The sequence below is a fragment of the Convolutriloba macropyga genome, chromosome 8, assembly GCF_964194025.1.
Source record: "Convolutriloba macropyga chromosome 8, txConMacr16.3, whole genome shotgun sequence".
In the NCBI taxonomy this organism is placed as follows: Eukaryota; Metazoa; Xenacoelomorpha; order Acoela; family Convolutidae; genus Convolutriloba; species Convolutriloba macropyga.
In genome coordinates, this window is record NC_134475.1 from 16,568,897 (window position 1) to 16,587,689 (window position 18,793).

At 33.8% G+C, this 18,793-nt stretch overlaps 1 protein-coding gene across 1 annotated transcript; it reads left to right on the plus strand.

Annotated features, from left to right (window-relative positions):
• Nucleotides 1–702: 702 nt before the first annotated feature.
• On the plus strand, nucleotides 703–18,382 carry LOC142343968 (uncharacterized). Its single transcript, XM_075395381.1, has 6 exons — nucleotides 703–1,064; nucleotides 1,280–1,496; nucleotides 9,628–9,904; nucleotides 12,913–13,043; nucleotides 13,261–13,290; nucleotides 18,102–18,382. Exons 1-6 carry the CDS (start codon nucleotides 794–796, stop codon nucleotides 18,322–18,324), a joined length of 1,149 nt encoding a protein of 382 aa, XP_075251496.1. The 5' UTR covers nucleotides 703–793; the 3' UTR covers nucleotides 18,325–18,382.
• The last annotated feature ends 411 nt before the right edge of the window (nucleotides 18,383–18,793 follow it).

The following is an 18,793-nucleotide window of genomic DNA, read 5'->3' on the forward strand; positions in this document are numbered from 1 at the left end:
TTAATTCTTCCAGTCTTGTCTTATGGATAAGACGTTAATTCAGTTTTTCCCCGCCTGAATATACTGTAGGGTTACGACGAAACGACAAGTTCAAAATGTTTGTTGTGACTACACTTGCCAGTGTTCGCGCACAAAAGTGATGTCGCAGCAGAGGCAAATTTAAAAAAAAAGATGTATCCAATGAAAAAGAATGGCTGATTGATTGAAGAACTTAATAGCTTTTATAGCAAAAAAAGAAATGGGTTCCAATTAAGTGCTACCATTAATCTTTGTCCTGGAAGCTACCCAATTTCAACTTTTTTTCGCTGAAGATACAAGTTATACAAATAGTTCTGCTTTGTTTATTGTCTCCTGATAAAAATTACGCAGTGCGCATTAATAAAAAGTCAACATTTTGCTGTCAGAATATCGCGAATAGCGCTGTCTACAGAGTGGTGCTTTTCAGGAAAAATGGTTGAAAGTACGTGATTAAACTCTTAAGTTCCTTGGGCGTTAATCTTTTCACTTTAATAAGGTCTTCCCTCTTCAGGCGAATAGAGTTTCGTGACTTCAGACGTTGATCCGAAATACTAAACCTAGTCCGAAATTTTACTCCGTCCAGTAGTAGCTGTGTCTCTAGGCAAAGGTTTTGATGTTCAAAAAAGGGGCTTTAATAACTAATAAAATGTTCAGAAAAGGTGCTTCAATAACTATTCAGAAACTATTAAATTTCACCTGATGCAGGAATTGGTTAAATGGGAAAGACCGAATTTTTCTGCGGTTTCAGATAGTTTTGCCTCTTGAAAGTGAAATAATGAGTGTAATGCCACAACCAATTTTAGAACCTTTAGTTTTTATGAGTGGAAACAACGGTGTGAGCGGATTGGGAAGCGTCAAAAAGAAGCCCGAAATATGGCACATACAAGTTGACCAAAACACTTTTCATGAACCAAGAGCTCAACACAGAGAAAATCCATCAAAAGTTTCACAATTAGAAAATACTATTCAATTTATGAACAAACAGCATAACGATGTTTTGCGCTCTCTTCAAGCAGAAATCGAAGCGCTAAAACAGCGAAATAGAGGTACGTTTGAAATATGGCGGGATCAGCTTTTTTCCGATTTCAGTGTTTCCTCATTTTCTTTTATGACTTTAACTTGTTTCTGTACAATATTATTCTGTTACAAAAGTTTTTCTGAGGGTCATGGTTTTTATATGCTTCGGGAGCTGAGAGATGGTGTAATGTATCAAATTTATCAATTAATCTCAACGTTTTCCTTGCTAAACATTCTGTTCCAGATCTTCAATTCAGTGCCTTAACGTCTGATGATCCTCGTGTTTCTCAAAATTTAACATTTCATCACGTGATTCCAACAGGGTCTACCATACCCCCATTAGCAACAGATTCGAAGAAATTGAGAAATTTAGAAGACGAAGTTGACAAGTTGAAGCAATTGCTAATAGAACAACGAGAACAAAACAAAAAGCTGCAGACATTAGTGGAGGGTTATAAAAGGTTTGTAAATAATGAATGCATGAAACCCAACTATACCTACTCGCAACTGGAATTTGAGTTTTCCAGCAACCAGATTTAGTTTAACTTCATTTTTCAGCTGTTTATTTACAAAATGCTGTTTATTAAATGAATTTTTGAATATTTCGCCGATCTTTCTTTCAGCGCGAAAATTTTGTCGTTACAAGAAGTGTTTTGACCCTCTAGGTGTAGGCGTTTGCTATTCTGTCTTTGCTTGAATTTTGAAATAAAACATGAATTTCGAAAGATTACGACTACCTATAACAAGATGGCTCCCCAGTACTGTGCGTTGCACAGAAAAATCCAGCATTAACCTTGGATGACGTGATGGCGCGATCAGTTCAGAAGCTGAAAAAAATGTTACAAAACTAGGTTTAAAAAATGCTTTAATTTCTCAATGCATTGAAGAAACAAAATTAGTCAAAGAAGAAACGTCAAATAGATTTTGTGAAATATATTGTTTTCCATTGGTTTTCAGACATAAAAAATATAAAACAAGTTTTGTCTATATTCAACATTTCAATGATTTTATTTCCAGGCAACTGCAATGAATGATTTATTGGTTTATCCTTTTTTAAAAATTGTTATTATGTTTAATGGCCGCAAAGCGATTGCTGAGGTTATTATTGGTCTTCTCTTGGTTTTTACAATGGTTTTGGGGCGCTGTCTTTTTTTAAAGATATGTTCACACATTTTCACGATTTTTTAGTCAAATTGGAGTAGTGATTTTGGTCACGCTGAAACAGGAAGTGGAGCGAAAAAGCGAGTGGCTTTGCGGCGTGATTTTTTTTCGCTCTATTTTTAAAGTAGAGTGAGAAAACGGTGTTTGAACAAAAATTCGCTTTTTATCTAGTGGTTTTTTGTTAACATGCGGCATTTTGACATTGATTTTCACCTTTAAAAAATTTTTGATGTGATTTTTTTAGAAATTGTTTTCCCAATTCACTCACAGTCCGTTCTAGGTCTGTTTTTTTGTTGAGTCAATGACAATTCTTTGAATAGTACGTCGGGACTTGTCCTGCTATGTTTTTTTTTATTTCGTCGTCAATATTTTTGTTACGACCATATGACATCACAATGACTTCAAATCTGCTTTTTGTTCATTCGTTCATTCAATTTCAACTGAATTGCGCGTGTGACGTCATTTTTCACTCTTAGTGGAGCGAGTTTTTTATCAGTCGCGTGATTACTTTTTTGTTCACACGTGACTTACTTAATTCTCAAAAATGACTCCCTCACTCTGAAATTGACTTTTCTTCACTTTAATTCAAAAAGATGGGGTCAAGTGAGTGTATATTACTCTACTTGAAGGTTATTTAGGAGCGGCTAATAGAAACAGCAATAATTTATATAGATTCTTAATCAAAATTTAACATCTCAGCCCTTAATGAAAAGAAGAAATTTCTTTTTTGGTCTGTCATTTTTAACTTTTTTTGAGACTGCAGATCTACGAAGCTATTGCGGCTATTTTCTGGCAATCTGCCAACTATGTTTTTCAATTTAGGTCTGTTCGTTTTAGATTGATTTGCTCACAATTGCTATTTAAAAGCACTTTGAGCAGAGTGAGTGAAGACTGTTACCAGCCTGGAAAGGTCAATATATTTCAAACAAAATGTCAAAAAGCCCCACAATTGGATAATGTGAAACAGTATTTTGGTTGACAAATTAAAACTTTGCAGGACAAGTGCTGATCTAGAGTTAAAAGAATTGAACAACCTAACAAACTGTGACTATCGGAGTAAAAAAGCATCTATTTATAAAAAATTGTTAAAAAAATCATAAGAGTAAAAGCACAACAATAATTTTTTTCCTAATTTTTTGTAAATATTAGGGTTGTCAAAGTTATGCGGTTCAAAGCTTCCTCCTAAAAAACTTCACACTATTTCAATTTACACAGCAATTACCAATTTTGTAGAAAACGTGAAAGTCGTATAGACACGTAACTGGAATTCAAAATCATTCAGATCATTTGAACTACCACTCATTAATATGCATTTCAGCTATCATAAAATTAATTAGGGGACCACAAAATGAAAACTTAAACTTATTGTATACAAACGGATTTTAGGCTTATTGTATACAAACGGTGTACAAATGGTTTATAAACTAAACTTATTGAGATTAAGTGAAAGAAAAACAAAAAATATAAAGACAGAAGAAAACAAAAAAAGTTGCTCCTATTTTGCAAAAAGCAGTAGCGTAAATTACGTTTAAACAGTGAGACATGAATTGAAACCATTAAATAATTCAATGTCTGTGAAGCCAACACGGTCTCTCAGTTATGAGACTAAGAATTAGCTACTGAAATTCCAAAAATTCACTAAAGTTTTTCACGAAATGGTCTCAAAGTTGTTAAAATCTTTAGATTTGAATTCAAATCGTTACCTACAACAACTGCAAAAGGCAAAAACTGAAAACGTACTTCTAATTTTTGAATAGTGTTGTCAAAGTTAAAACCCTTAGATTCGAGTTTAACTCCTTGATTAAACCTATATATGCCTAATTAGACAGCCCTGGAAGACTCTCATCAATGAGGATAAATGACAATCTTAAAAAAACAAATGTGAAAACGGCAAAAATCACTCAAATTTGTCGAAAAGATTTTGCGTTCCACCGAAATTTTGTTTCACTGTTTTTTTTGGCTCCACTTTGTAAAATCTTATGTCTTAGCTACTCGCTTTTCGTTATTTTCACTGCTCCAGCGTTGCTATAATCACTACACCAAATTTTGTCGTTACAAGAAGTGTTTTGACCCTCTAGGTGTAGGCGTTTGCTATTCTGTCTTTGCTTGAATTTTGAAATAAAACATGAATTTCGAAAGATTACGACTACCTATAACAAGAGGGCTCCCCAGTACTGTGCGTTGCACAGAAAAATCCAGCATTAACCTTGGATGACGTGATGGCGCGATCAGTTCAGAAGCTGAAAAAAATGTTACAAAACTAGGTTTAAAAAATGCTTTAATTTCTCAATGCATTGAAGAAACAAAATTAGTCAAAGAAGAAACGTCAAATAGATTTTGTGAAATATATTGTTTTCCATTGGTTTTCAGACATAAAAAATATAAAACAAGTTTTGTCTATATTCAACATTTCAATGATTTTATTTCCAGGCAACTGCAATGAATGATTTATTGGTTTATCCTTTTTTAAAAATTGTTATTATGTTTAATGGCCGCAAAGCGATTGCTGAGGTTATTATTGGTCTTCTCTTGGTTTTTACAATGGTTTTGGGGCGCTGTCTTTTTTTAAAGATATGTTCACACATTTTCATGATTTTTAGTCAAATTGGAGTAGTGATTTTGGTCACGCTGAAACAGGAAGTGGAGCGAAAAAGCGAGTGGCTTTGCGGCGTGATTTTTTTTCGCTCTCTTTTTAAAGTAGAGTGAAAAAACGGTGTTTGAACAAAAATTCGCTTTTTATCTAGTGGTTTTTTGTTAACATGCGGCATTTTGACATTGATTTTCACCTTTAAAAAGTTTTTGATGTGATTTTTTTTGAAATTGTTTTCCCAATTCACTCACAGTCCGTTCTAGGTCTGTTTTTTGTTGAGTCAATGACAATTCTTTGAATTGTACGTCGGGACTTGTCCTGCTAATTTTTTTTTATTTCGTCGTCAATATTTTTGTTACGACCATATGACATCACAATGACTTCAAATCTGCTTTTTGTTCATTCGTTCATTCAATTTCAACTGAATTGCGCGTGTGACGTCATTTTTCACTCTTAGTGGAGCGAGTTTTTTATCAGTCGCGTGATTACTTTTTTGTTCACACGTGACTTACTTAATTCTCAAAAATAACTCCCTCACTCTGAAATTGACTTTTCTTCACTTTAATTCAAAAAGATGGGGTCAAGTGAGTGTATATTACTCTACTTGAAGGTTATTTAGGAGCGGCTAATAGAAACAGCAATAATTTATATAGATTCTTAATCAAAATTTAACATCTCAGCCCTTAATGAAAAGAAGAAATTTCTTTTTTGGTCTGTCATTTTTAACTTTTTTTGAGACTGCAGATCTACGAAGCTATTGCGGCTATTTTCTGGCAATCTGCCAACTATGTTTTTCTATTTAGGTCTTTTCGTTTTAGATTGATTTGCTCACAATTGCTATTTAAAAGCACTTTGAGCAGAGTGAGTGAAGACTGTTACCAGCCTGGAAAGGTCAAAATATTTCAAACAAAATGTCAAAAAGCCCCACAATTGGATAATGTGAAACAGTATTTTGGTTGACAAATTAAAACTTTGCAGGACAAGTGCTGATCTAGAGTTAAAAGAATTGAACAACCTAACAAACTGTGACTATCGGAGTAAAAAAGCATCTATTTATAAAAAAATGTTAAAAAAATCATAAGAGTAAAAGCACAACAATAATTTTTTTCCTAATTTTTTGTAAATATTAGGGTTGTCAAAGTTATGCGGTTCAAAGCTTCCTCCTAAAAAACTTCACACTATTTCATTTTACACAGCAATTACCAATATTGTAGAAAACGTGAAAGTCATATAGACACGTAACTGGAATTCAAAATCATTCAGATCATTTGAACTACCACTCATTAATATGCATTTCAGCTATCATAAAATTAATTAGGGGACCACATAATGAAAACTTAAACTTATTGTATACAAACGGAATTTAGACTTATTGTATACAAACGGTGTACAAATTTTTTATAAACTAAACTTATTGAGATTAAGTGAAAGAAAAACAAAAAATATAAAGACAGAGGAAAACAAAAAAAGTTGCTCCTTTTTTGCAAAAAGCAGTAGCGTAAATTTCGTTTAAACAGTGAGACATGAATTGAAACCATTAAATAATTCAATGTCTGTGAAGCCAACACGGTCTCTCAGTTATGAGACTAAGAATTAGCTACTGAAATTCCAAAAATTCACTAAAGTTTTTCACGAAATGGTGTCAAAGTTGTTAAAATCTTTAGATTTGAATTCAAATCGTTACCTACAACAACTGCAAAAGGCAAAAACTGAAAACGTACTTCTAATTTTTGAATAGTGTTGTCAAAGTTAAAACCCTTAGATTCGAGTTTAACTCCTTGATTAAACCTATATATGCCTAATTAGACAGCCCTGGAAGACTCTCATCAATGAGGATAAATGACAATCTTAAAAAAACAAATGTGAAAACGGCAAAAATTACTCAAATTTGTCGAAAAGATTTTGCGTTCCACCGAAATTTTGTTTCACTGTTTTTTTTTGGCTCCACTTTGTAAAATCTCATGTCTTAGCTACTCGCTTTTCGTTATTTTCACTGCTCCAGCGTTGCTATAATCACTACACCAATGTGATAGTCGAAAAATGTGCAGTGATCTTAAAAAAACAGACGGCGCCCACATACAATTCCATTTAATTGAATTGTAAAAAAGCCCGCAATAATAGCAGGCTGGGAAGTTAACTATAAGGGAGTCTATTAAACATTGAAAAGTATTTTTCGTCAATATAATAACTCTATTATAATGATAAAATTGATTGTTAGTTTGTTAAAGTCTCTGTTTCAAGAGCTTTCATATGGTACCTTTTATTTTCCTAGGATGCTTATAAAATTTTGCGCTTTGGTCTGGAGAACAGAAAAGCCAGCCTCGCTCAAAATGTTCCTCCTTTTCTAAAGAAATTTTGGAACACTTAGTAGTTTTATTTTCTTTTTTTTCCAAAATAATTGACTGTTTTGCTCCTGGCAAAGTCTCCCGGCATTGTGACGCAGTTGTCACAAAATTACCCGTGCTTGAGATTATATTAATAATAACAAAAAATAATCTTGTGATTACTTTTTTTTTAAATATTTGAATGCATTTGGATATTTAACCTGAGGGTAATAATCAGAATAATTTACAAGTTTACTTCAAAAAAATTTACAGCTTCTTATAAATAGTTTGCAAAAGGAATTTGAAGAGGAAGTTTTTCCTAATATTCTAAACGAAAGCAACATGATATTGCATTGAGATGTAAAACTAAGTTGTCTTTCAAAGTAAAGCTTAGGAAAACTGAAGTATGAAACCTTCGCCAAAATGGAATCAACAATTGCGGAAGCTGTATATTTGTCTCAAAACATATATAAATAATATGCTTTATTGACAAAAACCCGAGCACCTATTGTGAATTGTTGAAACGTTGAACCAAAATAGCCGAGAGGGGCTGTACTGTATTTTCCCCAGAAAAAGCAGACGTCCACAGTCCTTAAAAGCAGCTCATGTTAAATCGTTTTTCATGCGAATTTTAATGCACGTCATTAGCTACAGTAAAAGGGCAATGCGAAGAGTTGGCGAATCACAACAGTCCCATAATCGTAAAGACAATTGGTCTTAACAAAAGAGCAAATGTAAATATACACTCCTGTCATATACCCGTGTCAACTGAAGACATTGCTACTCACATGAAACCTCTTGGATAATTTTGACGGAAAAATTGTGTTTTTCAAATCTTATAACTATATGAAATGCATGTCGGATGTAAAAACAACAACAAGACTAAACAGCTCACTAAAACCCGGAAAGCTCTTGAAGAGAACATGGATATTTTTGGCTAGAATTCCCCAAAATGGAAAATTCTTGAAGAGAACTTGGATATTTTTGGCTCGCACTCCCCAAAATGAAGGAGGAAGGCGAAGCTTTCTTGACAGGGAGCATCGAGAACTATGCACGTTTATAGGCAAATGAATCCACTTTAAACGCGACTCGTGAGAGTAATTTGAATACGGATGTAAGTTTAGTTGTAATCCCAAAAAGACTTGTTGTTCTTTATCAACCTCATTCTGTTGCTTTCCTCTGTTCATCCATCCGCTCGCTTAGTCAACTCGGGGCTGAACAGATTTCTAAACACAACAAAACAAGCAAAATATATCTATTACCAAATCATGTACGCTTAATTAATTTCGAGATTTGCGCCTTCCTTCCATTTTTTTCATTTTCAAATTTTTAACTCTTCTTGGACACTCAACCGTTTCAAATAAACAAAAGTTACATCATTCTTATTTGTGCTGTGCGCGGTTTTGTTCAGTTCTTTTACGGTTCAGGCTAGCGTAGCACTTTTAGCTCATTTTTCGTCCATTTTTTTTTACCTGCAGTTAATCTTAATTGCAAGTGAAAACAAGGTTCAATGTAGTTTAGTTTCCTCTTAAGTGGATAGAGAACAGCAAAATTGATAAGACCGTTAGAGAGGTTCAACATTTTTTTTTACAATTTCGGTTCACCCTTGCCAATTCTTCATTTTCTTTTTCTTCAAGGCTCGCCTCACTCTCAGCAGTCTTATCAGCGTCTTTTAAATTCGAATCATCAAAGTGCGAAGACAAAATCAACAAATATAACCGATTAGGTTCGAAGGCCTGTGCTGTCACTTTTCCTTTGTTTCTTTGTTGATACAACTCTTACAATATAATCTACTCGTAACGAAGACCAGGACTTGCGATACTGCTCTTTCTCGATACACCACTAATTTAAAGAAAAGAAAATTAACAATTCCATTAGATCTAGTTCTGCGCTACGCTCGGTTTGGTTTCAGTGGTTTTATGTTTCAGGTCAGCGGAGCACTTTTAAACACTTCTTAATTTTGTGGCTCTTATTATATCTCTTTTTGACTTCAAAAAGAGATAAAATAAGAGCCACAAAATTGAGAAGTGTTTAACTAAAAGTGCTACACTGACATGAAACATAAAACCACTGAAACCAAACCAAGCGTTGCACAGAACTAGATCAAACAAAATTGTTATTTTTCTGTTCTTTAAATCAGCGGAGTATCGAGAAAGAGCAGTATCGCAAGTCCTGGTCTCACAAACAAAGTTTAGTTTACAAACAAAATGATTATAAAGGTCTTTCGAATTATACCCCCCCCCCCCCACAGTTTAGTGGTCAAATAACGTGTACCCCTCAATAATGGTAAACATAGATACCATAATGTGGACTATAATTTCATGAGGGGCTATAATAAAGACCAGATAATTTTACACCTTTTAATGACTAGTCCCGCCTCTTGTTAGTCATAGAACTTGTAATCAGCAAAAACAAGCATGACTTTATTCGCACATAGTAATGTAAGCAAAAAATTTTGATCACGTGCTGCAAACGGCAACAGTTCCCTGTACTCTTCTGCTGACAATCTTGTTATAGAAGCATTCCGCTGACTAACAACTCTTCCAAAAGAGACGCAAATTTGGATTCGGCCACCCCACCTCAAAGTGCTTACATTCAGTCTCCTAACCCCTCCCCTGTGGACGACATAGCCAGCCAGTCCAGTTCGAAACTTCACTTAGAGGAGGCGTTGCCCTTTAGTTTGAAACCCTTCGTGGTTCACCCTCCCAACCAGCCAGACAGGACGCCCTCTCTAAATGAATGCCAAGCTATCATTGCCCAACTTTCTTTTCATTGCCAACATCAACACGAAGAGGTTTGTTACTGTAATTTTCCCAACTCTCCATGAAATAGGGATTAGCAACTTCATACAATCCATACTTTTGTTTGTTTCCAATTTTGTTTGTAGCCAATTTTGGTCGACGGATATCTTTTGCGGAGAGATAGCAATAGAGTTCCGTTAGAAAGAGTTCTTGAAGAACTAAATCTGTTGCCCCTAAGATATTTTCAGTTTTTCGATTTCTCGAGCAAATATTGAGGTTAACAGCAAACATTTTTATTTCCCACTTTTCTCCCCTTCTAACGTTTTGAATACGGTTTTCAGGAAACTAAGTTCGTAAAATTTTGATAGATTATTGTAAGTACATAAGGATTTACAGTATTTAATAGATCACTAATTGATAGTTCTTTTCCCAATTCCTCCAAACTTATTTTGGGGCTAGGAACTTTATGCTAACCTAGATTTTTTAAAGTCAATTTTGACCAATAGATGCCTTCTTCGTTAATTATCATTCGTTTCAATTGCGAAAAACTTAGTAATTTTTGACGGTTATCAGTTCACCTTGGTCCAGTTAAAATTTTATAGAAAGCTGCTGCCATAAGACAATGCATAGTGTCGAGAAGATATCATTCAATCTAATTTTGTCAACGTTCGATCTAATTTTCATTATCATACTTTAATTTTTTCGGGACAGAAGACTGGACCTTTTTGATGAGTAAAAAAGCATTTTTTAGCAGAATGAGTTTCCTTTTAAATTTTGATTTTTTAAATATGATAGGTAAACAAAATTGAAAAACTTTTGTTCATAAGTGTTTCAAGCCAATATTGTTATTTGATTCTAAAGTAAAACCGGAATTTTTTGAGCAATAGTTGCAATGGAGGGTTTGAGAACAGTATTTGATAAAAAAATTCAGTTTTTTTTTGTTTTTTAAAAAAAAAATTCAACAAAACATATAGCTAGTGAGGCTAGTGAGTTATCAGAGAAAAGAATAAACATAAATGTCACTCGTTCATTGTTTTCAATTAATAAAAAAATCTTGATAATTTATTTTTTACATTTTCTAAACAAAATCTATCTGGTCGAGGCAAAACAACAGTTTTTTTTCTGAACACCAGTTGAAGTTGTTACTTGTCTGTTTTTTTAACATATAATATCATAAAAACCTTCAAACAGCAGAAAAAGTCCGCTCTAATACTTGCAGTATATATGGCCAAAAAAAATTTTACCACAAATTAATTGAACAAAGTGATATTACATGCACAATTTTACTGATTGTTTTGTTATTATTGTTAACTTCAAAACGGCAATTGGATTTGACAGTTCAACTGGCGATCACCGACGAAGTGTTTTTGTTTTTTAAAAAAATTAAATTTTTTCAAATTACAAAAATGGTTTTCATTAATTTTTCTTTTGAGTTAGCTTATAAGAAATAATATACCAAACACCTCTAAGAAGCACTTTTGACAGTAATGATCTTCGTTTGAATTGAAAACAGTTGTATTATCTCTGATTGTTTTCCGTTTGTAACTTTTCTGATTTTTTTTCCATTTCATGGACTGCTTTGAAGTTGTTTTTTTAAATGTGCGAACCGTTTTTGGCGTGCAATTTGCTCAAGTTCTTTTTTTAGAACGTATAATTGATAAAAAAATTTGTGATTTGGTGTCTGAAAGGAAGCATATTAAACTCTAATAAGTATATTTTTTTGAAATTTTTGACAACTTGTTTTTTTCAAATATATTGGCTAATAAAAGGGATTGCTGGGTTGCGTGATTAAACTAATTAAACATTATCTGATCAGCTGGTAAATATTTCACATCAAAAAATTGAAGACTGCTTTTTTCTATTTTAGCTCAGATAAAAAGTTTATGGATTTTTGACTTCACATTGATTTTTACATAGAAAGCGGTCAGTTCCAAATCAAATTGTTGGAGCGTACCGCTTTATTTACTTTTTCAAAATCAAATTAGGGTACTAATTTAATTATCGACATTTATTTCTCGATTTTTTTTATTATTTTGTTAATTGTCAGTCAGAAATGGTAATATAAGCAAAAAATTTGAAGAATAATTTATCAAACATCTCTGAATATGTGTTTATCGTTTGAATAGACAGCATTCACGCCCGATTATAAATTATGATATAAGATGTGTGGGAACTTAATATGAGGGCGGACCTTCATGATCCTCTTTCTATAGAAACAGACTCCTGTTTTTCATTTTTTAAATTCGTGTATATTTTTTTCGTTTTTATAAGTTAGTTGGTTATTTGGTTGAATTTCTTTGTGCGGAATATGATATAACAAACGAACTAACAATTAAGTTGAACTCGTTGAATTAAAGTGGAACCTTTATTGACGGCATGAAAGTGAGGGCGTTTTCTCTGTGATCAATCTTTTTTCCTATTTTGACCAATATTTTGTACAGTAAAAATTGTATACACAGGCATCTTTTCCACCATTTTTGACATTTCCAGCCAAATATTTTTCAGGCCACTTTTATTGAAATATATCAAAAGCAACGGTCTGAAAATCAAATTTGTTTTCAATGAAGGGTTTCAAAAAACTATAAGAGCAAAACAGTGGTCACAGTATTTTTATAGCAGACGTAAGCCACAGAAACATAACTTGTGAACATTGGTTACATCCACCAAATGATTGTTAATGTTAAATTTTAGATCAATTAACTGATCAAGGTTATCATATCCTGCCACCTGCCAAAGCAATTTAACGCTAAAAATTTAAGGCTAAGCTATTTTTTTCATTTAAAGGCGCGAAATATGTCCATTTTCCACTTTATGATGACTATGTTGTGGTCAAATTGTCTAAACACAAAAACCGTCCGAAAAATTATTGCTAGCCGATGTTTCCTTTCCCCCCACCCTTTACGTTTAATTGCCTTACACTGTTTAAGCGAGTATGCTAATGTATTTTCAAACTGATAATAGCTGGCTTAGCCCAATAAAAGATCGCATTAATACAACTTCTACAAGAGGTGGGTTGCTACTTTCCCAGTCATGTCTTGTTTGTAATTTGCTTTTTGTTCAGCTGACTGAACTGAAACAAGGCTTGAAGGACGCTCTCTATTCCCAAAAATGGACTCCGGATGCCTACTTGCTAGCGAAGGCCATAGTCAATGACCCTACAGATGCCGACAGTCGCCCTCTGTCGGCCGATGAGTAAGTTATAACTCCATTTTTGAGAAAGGTAAAATTTTATAGCCGATTTTTTTGCACAATTTATAAATATATGGACATCACAAATTTATGAAGCCCATAGTCGGCGTTTATTGACGGAGGAGTTAAAATACCTGAACTGTCTTGCGTTATGTTTAAGTTTACATTGAGTTTACAGTGAAATAAACTTTATCTTTATAACTTACTTTTCTTGTTTTAGCAAAGGAAAGCGGACTCGGCCAGTTAAAATGTAAGTTAAATTTTGAATGACTATGATTTGAATACATATGATCTTAATTGACCAAATGAAGTCAACTGTTAAAAACTCTTGAAAAAATTTGAAAAATCTTGATACCTGAACTTCTTTCAGGCGATTTTGAGGTTTGCGAATTTTGAGTAATAATTTTAGGTCCATTTTTGAGGCATCATCATCAGTGGTGTTTCAGCCAATCGAATGATATTAAGATTCATTTCTCAAGGAAATACGCGTTCGTTCCCAGGTTAACCAGCCATGGAAAACTTACTAAGGCCTTACTAAGGCGCCGTATAAGTCTTAGAAAAGAACCGTACTAAGTCTTGTCAAATTTACTAAGGCACAGTACTACGGCCGTACTAACTTTTATAAGGTGCCATGCTAAGGCCGTATCAAGACTTATAAGCTGCCGTAGTAAGGCCGTACCTAGATTAATAAGTTGCACTTAAGAATGACATAGAATGAACTGACTGCTGAGAGTTTTCCAGTATAATTTATTCGGGGCTTGGGACCGGCAGTGGCGGAGTTACTGAAATTAACTATAGGAGTACTGATATAGCACGGTAACAACCGTATTTGTGCAGTTCTCCACAACAGAACCAGGACTAAATAAAAAATGACATGTATGAGATAAAAGTTATATTTAAAATCAACTTTAGGATGTCAGAACTCGCGTGGTCTCTTATTTCTTGAATCTGATGGAACTGATGCTTTGAGACAGCTGGGAGTACTTAGAGAATTATGTATCCAAAAACAATAACTAAGAAGATTACCTGACCCTTATCAGGGGAGCATGAAATTTTGTGATTTCGAACTGTTTCTTGGTAAAATTTTATGACCATCGGGTGTGTTTTCAGAACCATTTATAGTTGGAAAGCAATACCTTAGAAATCTTACAAAACTTTATACGGTCTTAAATGGCGCCGAACTAAGTTTTGCAATTTTTCATTGGTGAGAAAAGGTAAAGCCAGTGCCAAAAAAGTAATGAAAAATTACTTCTATGAAATAAGCGTTTCATTGTATATAAGAAGTCAAACTATAGAAATTGGAATTATATAATTTGGATACGTTGCCGTAGAAAACTTATTACGGCCATGAACGGTGCCCTACAAAGTTTTTTACGGCACCGTATAAGTCCTGGTATGTTTTCTACGGCACCGTATAAGTCTTCTACAGCAACGTATAAGTCTTAGTATGTTTTGAAAATGTCGTCTAAGGTGGTCAACCGTGGTTCGTAAATATTCACATACAAAATTATATAATCATCTCGATAATTTGATGGAAATTAATGGAATTAGACTAAGCTATTCATTGATTAATGCATTTAGTTAAAAACTAATCGAGCTAGGTTAATTGTGTTAATAAGCGTATAATTGTTTATTATAAAAGGTTACTGTAGCATTGTAATCTGATAGAACGGTGACTGGACTCTGATTTGTGATAATTTGCAAGAACAAGGGCTCTAATGTTATTTTACTTTGAATTTCAACGGCACCAAAGGTGGCTATTTTCTGGCTCCGATACTTCGCAGTTTTTTTTTCAAAAGTTTGTTTATTTTTTATTTTCCTGCTTGCTTCTTTCATTGTACTCAATATTTTCTGATGTAATTCAACGGCAGTTTTTAAATTGCAGCTTTTTGAGGGTTTTTATGAAGGGTTCTGACTTAATTTGCAACAGCAATAAGGGACGGAACATTTTTTTACAAAACTTTAGCGATGGCCTTATTTAAGTTAAATTCAGAGAAAATTCTAAGGAGACAAAATTTCTCGTTATCTAAACAGGGATATAGATTTAACTTAGCGCGCTACTTGTTTACGTAATATTTAAGGCTGTAAAGCACAGCAAACGCTTTAGATCTTTCCTTCGTCCTCGTTGAAATATAATCATATAAGGTTGGCATGTTTACTTTTCTACTGGCATGTATTGATTGTAATGGCTATTCCAGCAATTTATTAGCTATGCAAACTAAGGCAAACGCAAAAGTACACTAGTTTGTTCACTCGTGGTTCTGAAAACAAACATTTTATTCACGGACGTACGAAAGGTAAAAATTCCTGTCATACGATAGATCAAAGACTACTAACATCGTTTTACTAACCAAACATTTCTATCAAGTAATGGTTTACTATGCAATGAGCTCTGAAAAAATTGAGAGAAAAACAGACAACATAACATCTTATGAATATCTTCCTTGACGCAAAAAAGATAAGCAGAGGCAGAAACATCAAAAACTGCCGAAAAAATTTTTAGAAAAGTTGCAAAAAATAAATTTTCTCAAGTTTTTTTAAAAGTCAATGTTATCAGAAGAAAATTTGCGACAAGGGAAACTAAACAGGAAACCGGCGGAAGCTCAAAAATTTTTATTTTTGCCTTGTAGTCAGGGAAAACGAGAGTAAAAGAAACATGAAAAATTTTCTCATTTTGTCTATTTTTCTTGACAGTACGCCCTCAAAGTCAACTTTTAGTTGACCAAAGTTAATATTTTACTAATATGCAGGCTAGCCGAAATCTTGGTTAAAATATGGTACTCGAACATAGGCAAATCATTACAAAAGTCTTAACGAATTTGAAAAATTGGCAAGTTTTACTGAAAAGTTTATATAGTTGTTGACGTGAATGTATTCAGTACCCTTTCTGTTGTGCCAAATTTTGGTTATGATACAACAACAATTTGAGATACAACAATAACAAGAGAATTTTCATTAGCCTTTAAAATTTACCAAATACTCTCAAAAAAGCTATACCTATTGCTTCTAGAAATTGTTAACAAAATTTTCGAAAAATTTTTTAGAAAATTTAAGTACTAAATTTGTTTTTGAGTCGACACTGGGAACAAGCACAGATCGCGAATATCACATAAATGACTATTTTACTGCCTGAGATGTAGATCAATAACTGCCGTTCTAGAGCAAGGACTAAATTGACAAAAAAAAAACGTTTTCATCCTGAATTTGGGCTTACACACAAATTTTAAAGCATTACTCTCAGATATGAATAAACTATTTCCAGAGTCCCTGTCAATCTATTTTCAGAACCCTTTGAACGATGACTTTATATTCTAATCAATGATTAAAATCAGAGATGAACATTGAATTGAGACGGTCAAAGACAAGAAATAACCGTTTTCAGGACAATAAAGAAAGAACACTGTTGCTGAAACATTAGATATCAGAAGCTGCTGAAAAATCTTATAGAAGAGATAAAAATTATTGGCAATATAATCCCCCAGTTCTTTCTGCGCCCCACAGTTACAGAGGACGTGCCATTACATAGTAAATCATTGTGTAAAAATATGGGACGTGCGTCTGGGTGCGCGACTATAATGAACCCACTAAGCACCCACTGGGGGCACAAACGGAAACGATTCAAACTTCCTTTGGTCACTGAAAGCAAAACTATATCAAAGAAAAGTTTTAAATATTAAATAATAAAAAAATAATATTTCGAACGAAAAAAAAGCGTTTAATTAAAAAATTTGAGAAATTAATATCGTTAAGAACACTTTTATCGGCCTCAAGACTGAATGAACGAGCTCAGATGGAAGCAATGATGTACCATACCATCCACCTTACATCCAAAAACAAAACACTTTTCTGGCAAAATTTTTACAAACTTGATCAAAAATTGCGAAATCAACAAAACTGTTACTCTTCTTGGTGTTCAGCCATCACGAATCATTACTTTCTACGCTATTGGAATGTCAATACAGACTAGCATTTGTTGTCCATTCAGGTCAAAACCCAGGTAGAATAAAAATGTGGTGAAAATCTTGGATGTAAAAATTTTAACTACATTTGTTTATAGTTTATAGTACTGGCGAGTTTGACTACTGTTTCGTTCATAGTTGTTTATTACAGTGCCTTAAACACAAACTCTGTCTGTCAAGCACTACCAAATAACTAAGTTAAAGGCCAGAATCAATGGCTGACATCACACGCCAGATTTTGAAAAATTAGCAAATTGGTTTAAAATTTGATTAAAGCTCGATGATATGTTTGAAAAGCGCTATTATGAAGCTAAAATGTCTCTCGAAACGCGTCTGACAAATTTAAGGCATTTCAATGGGGCTTTCAAGTTCGATAATCACAACAAGTATTGATTGCTGTAAAAAAATGCAAATTTTCTGGAAAAGTCAATACCTAAAAACGCTGACAACTGAACAACACTTAGATCAACGATGAAAGACCGTGAGTTAAGGCCAAAACCAAAACTAGAAAATAAGAACAAAAAAAGTTTTTGATTTTGACTGGAGAAAAAAGACAGGCTGTGATTTAGTTTCCTCGTTGCAATTAATGTTGGAACCATTAGAGAGCTACTTCGGCTGTACGAAATCATTTGTGTGCCGGGCAAAGCTGAGACGAGGTGAAGCCGAGTGAAAACAAACTGACAGGAATAAATGAGACATTAAAAGTAGCTCTCTGATTGCTTCAACCAGAGGATGAACAAATAACAACAGCTTAAAGCGCTGATGACAAACATGAAGATTTGCATACTAACATAATTTTTAATAGTCTGATCGTTCATAATATGATAAGGATCTCTTTTTATTGCCAAAACACTATCAGTTCCTTAAACGAACGATAGAAATTCATATAGCGTTTGATTTTTGAAATTCTCATCTATCCTGGTACCCGGGTGCAGTTTAGTCTACAAGTCACAGTTTACCTTTTTTGATGGAGAGCATTTTATGATGTCATAAAGTAAAGGACGGCAGAATCACCAGGTTACCATTAGAGAGCTTCATACTCATTTATTAGTGATTGATTAGCTTTGTATATACGAGGTCTAATATTCATTAAATGTGTTAGCCCTGAAGCAGCGTACTCTCTCAAAGAGCACGGATCTCTTCCAGCCCTTAGACAGACTTTACAGCCAGGAGTGATCGAGAGACAGAAGAAAGTGAACACGATGCAGAAGAAACGGCTGAGGAACTACATCGTATCCAAGAACCAATCTGAACCCAATCAGAATCTGCTGCAACCCCAGCCACCATCTCAACCCCACCCGCCCCCGCATCCGCCTGCCCATTAGTTTTGGAATCAATTGAAAATTATCATTAGAAACCTTAATTGTCTTCATTACACCGCAGATCAACATAATCTAATTATAAAATAGTAAATTTTTAGACCCCAAATTTTCATGTTTGGTTGCTCGTTTATTGGGATCTTTGTTTGCCCTTGTTTTCGCCAGTTTTGATCCGATGATTGTTGAATTTGATGTATCATTCTCAAAATTTTAGTGACTGATTTTGATATCAAATTTTGAGCATAGAAATGAATGGCATCTTGGGGGTGGAATTTTGTTTAACCCAACGCGTAATGTGATCTGCGATGTAATCTTTTTAGCTCTAACATTCCACCGTTATTTTGTTATTTTTGATTCGGTAAATCAAGCTGATAAGAAAACTTTAGAATTAAATTTGTCAATTGAATTTGTAAGCATGTAATGTATTTGCAGTTATACTGAACGGCAAAAGTAAATTAGCAGCCCCTAGTTTTAT

Coding starts and splice junctions, on each gene's coding strand:
- LOC142343968 (XM_075395381.1), top strand. CDS start 794: ATGAGTGTAATGCCACAACCAATTTTAGAACCTTTAGTTTTTATGAGT. Junction 1,065..1,279: donor GCTAAAACAGCGAAATAGAG/GTACGTTTGAAA, acceptor ATTCTGTTCCAG/ATCTTCAATTCAGTGCCTTA. Junction 13,291..18,101: donor CGGACTCGGCCAGTTAAAAT/GTAAGTTAAATT, acceptor TAAATGTGTTAG/CCCTGAAGCAGCGTACTCTC.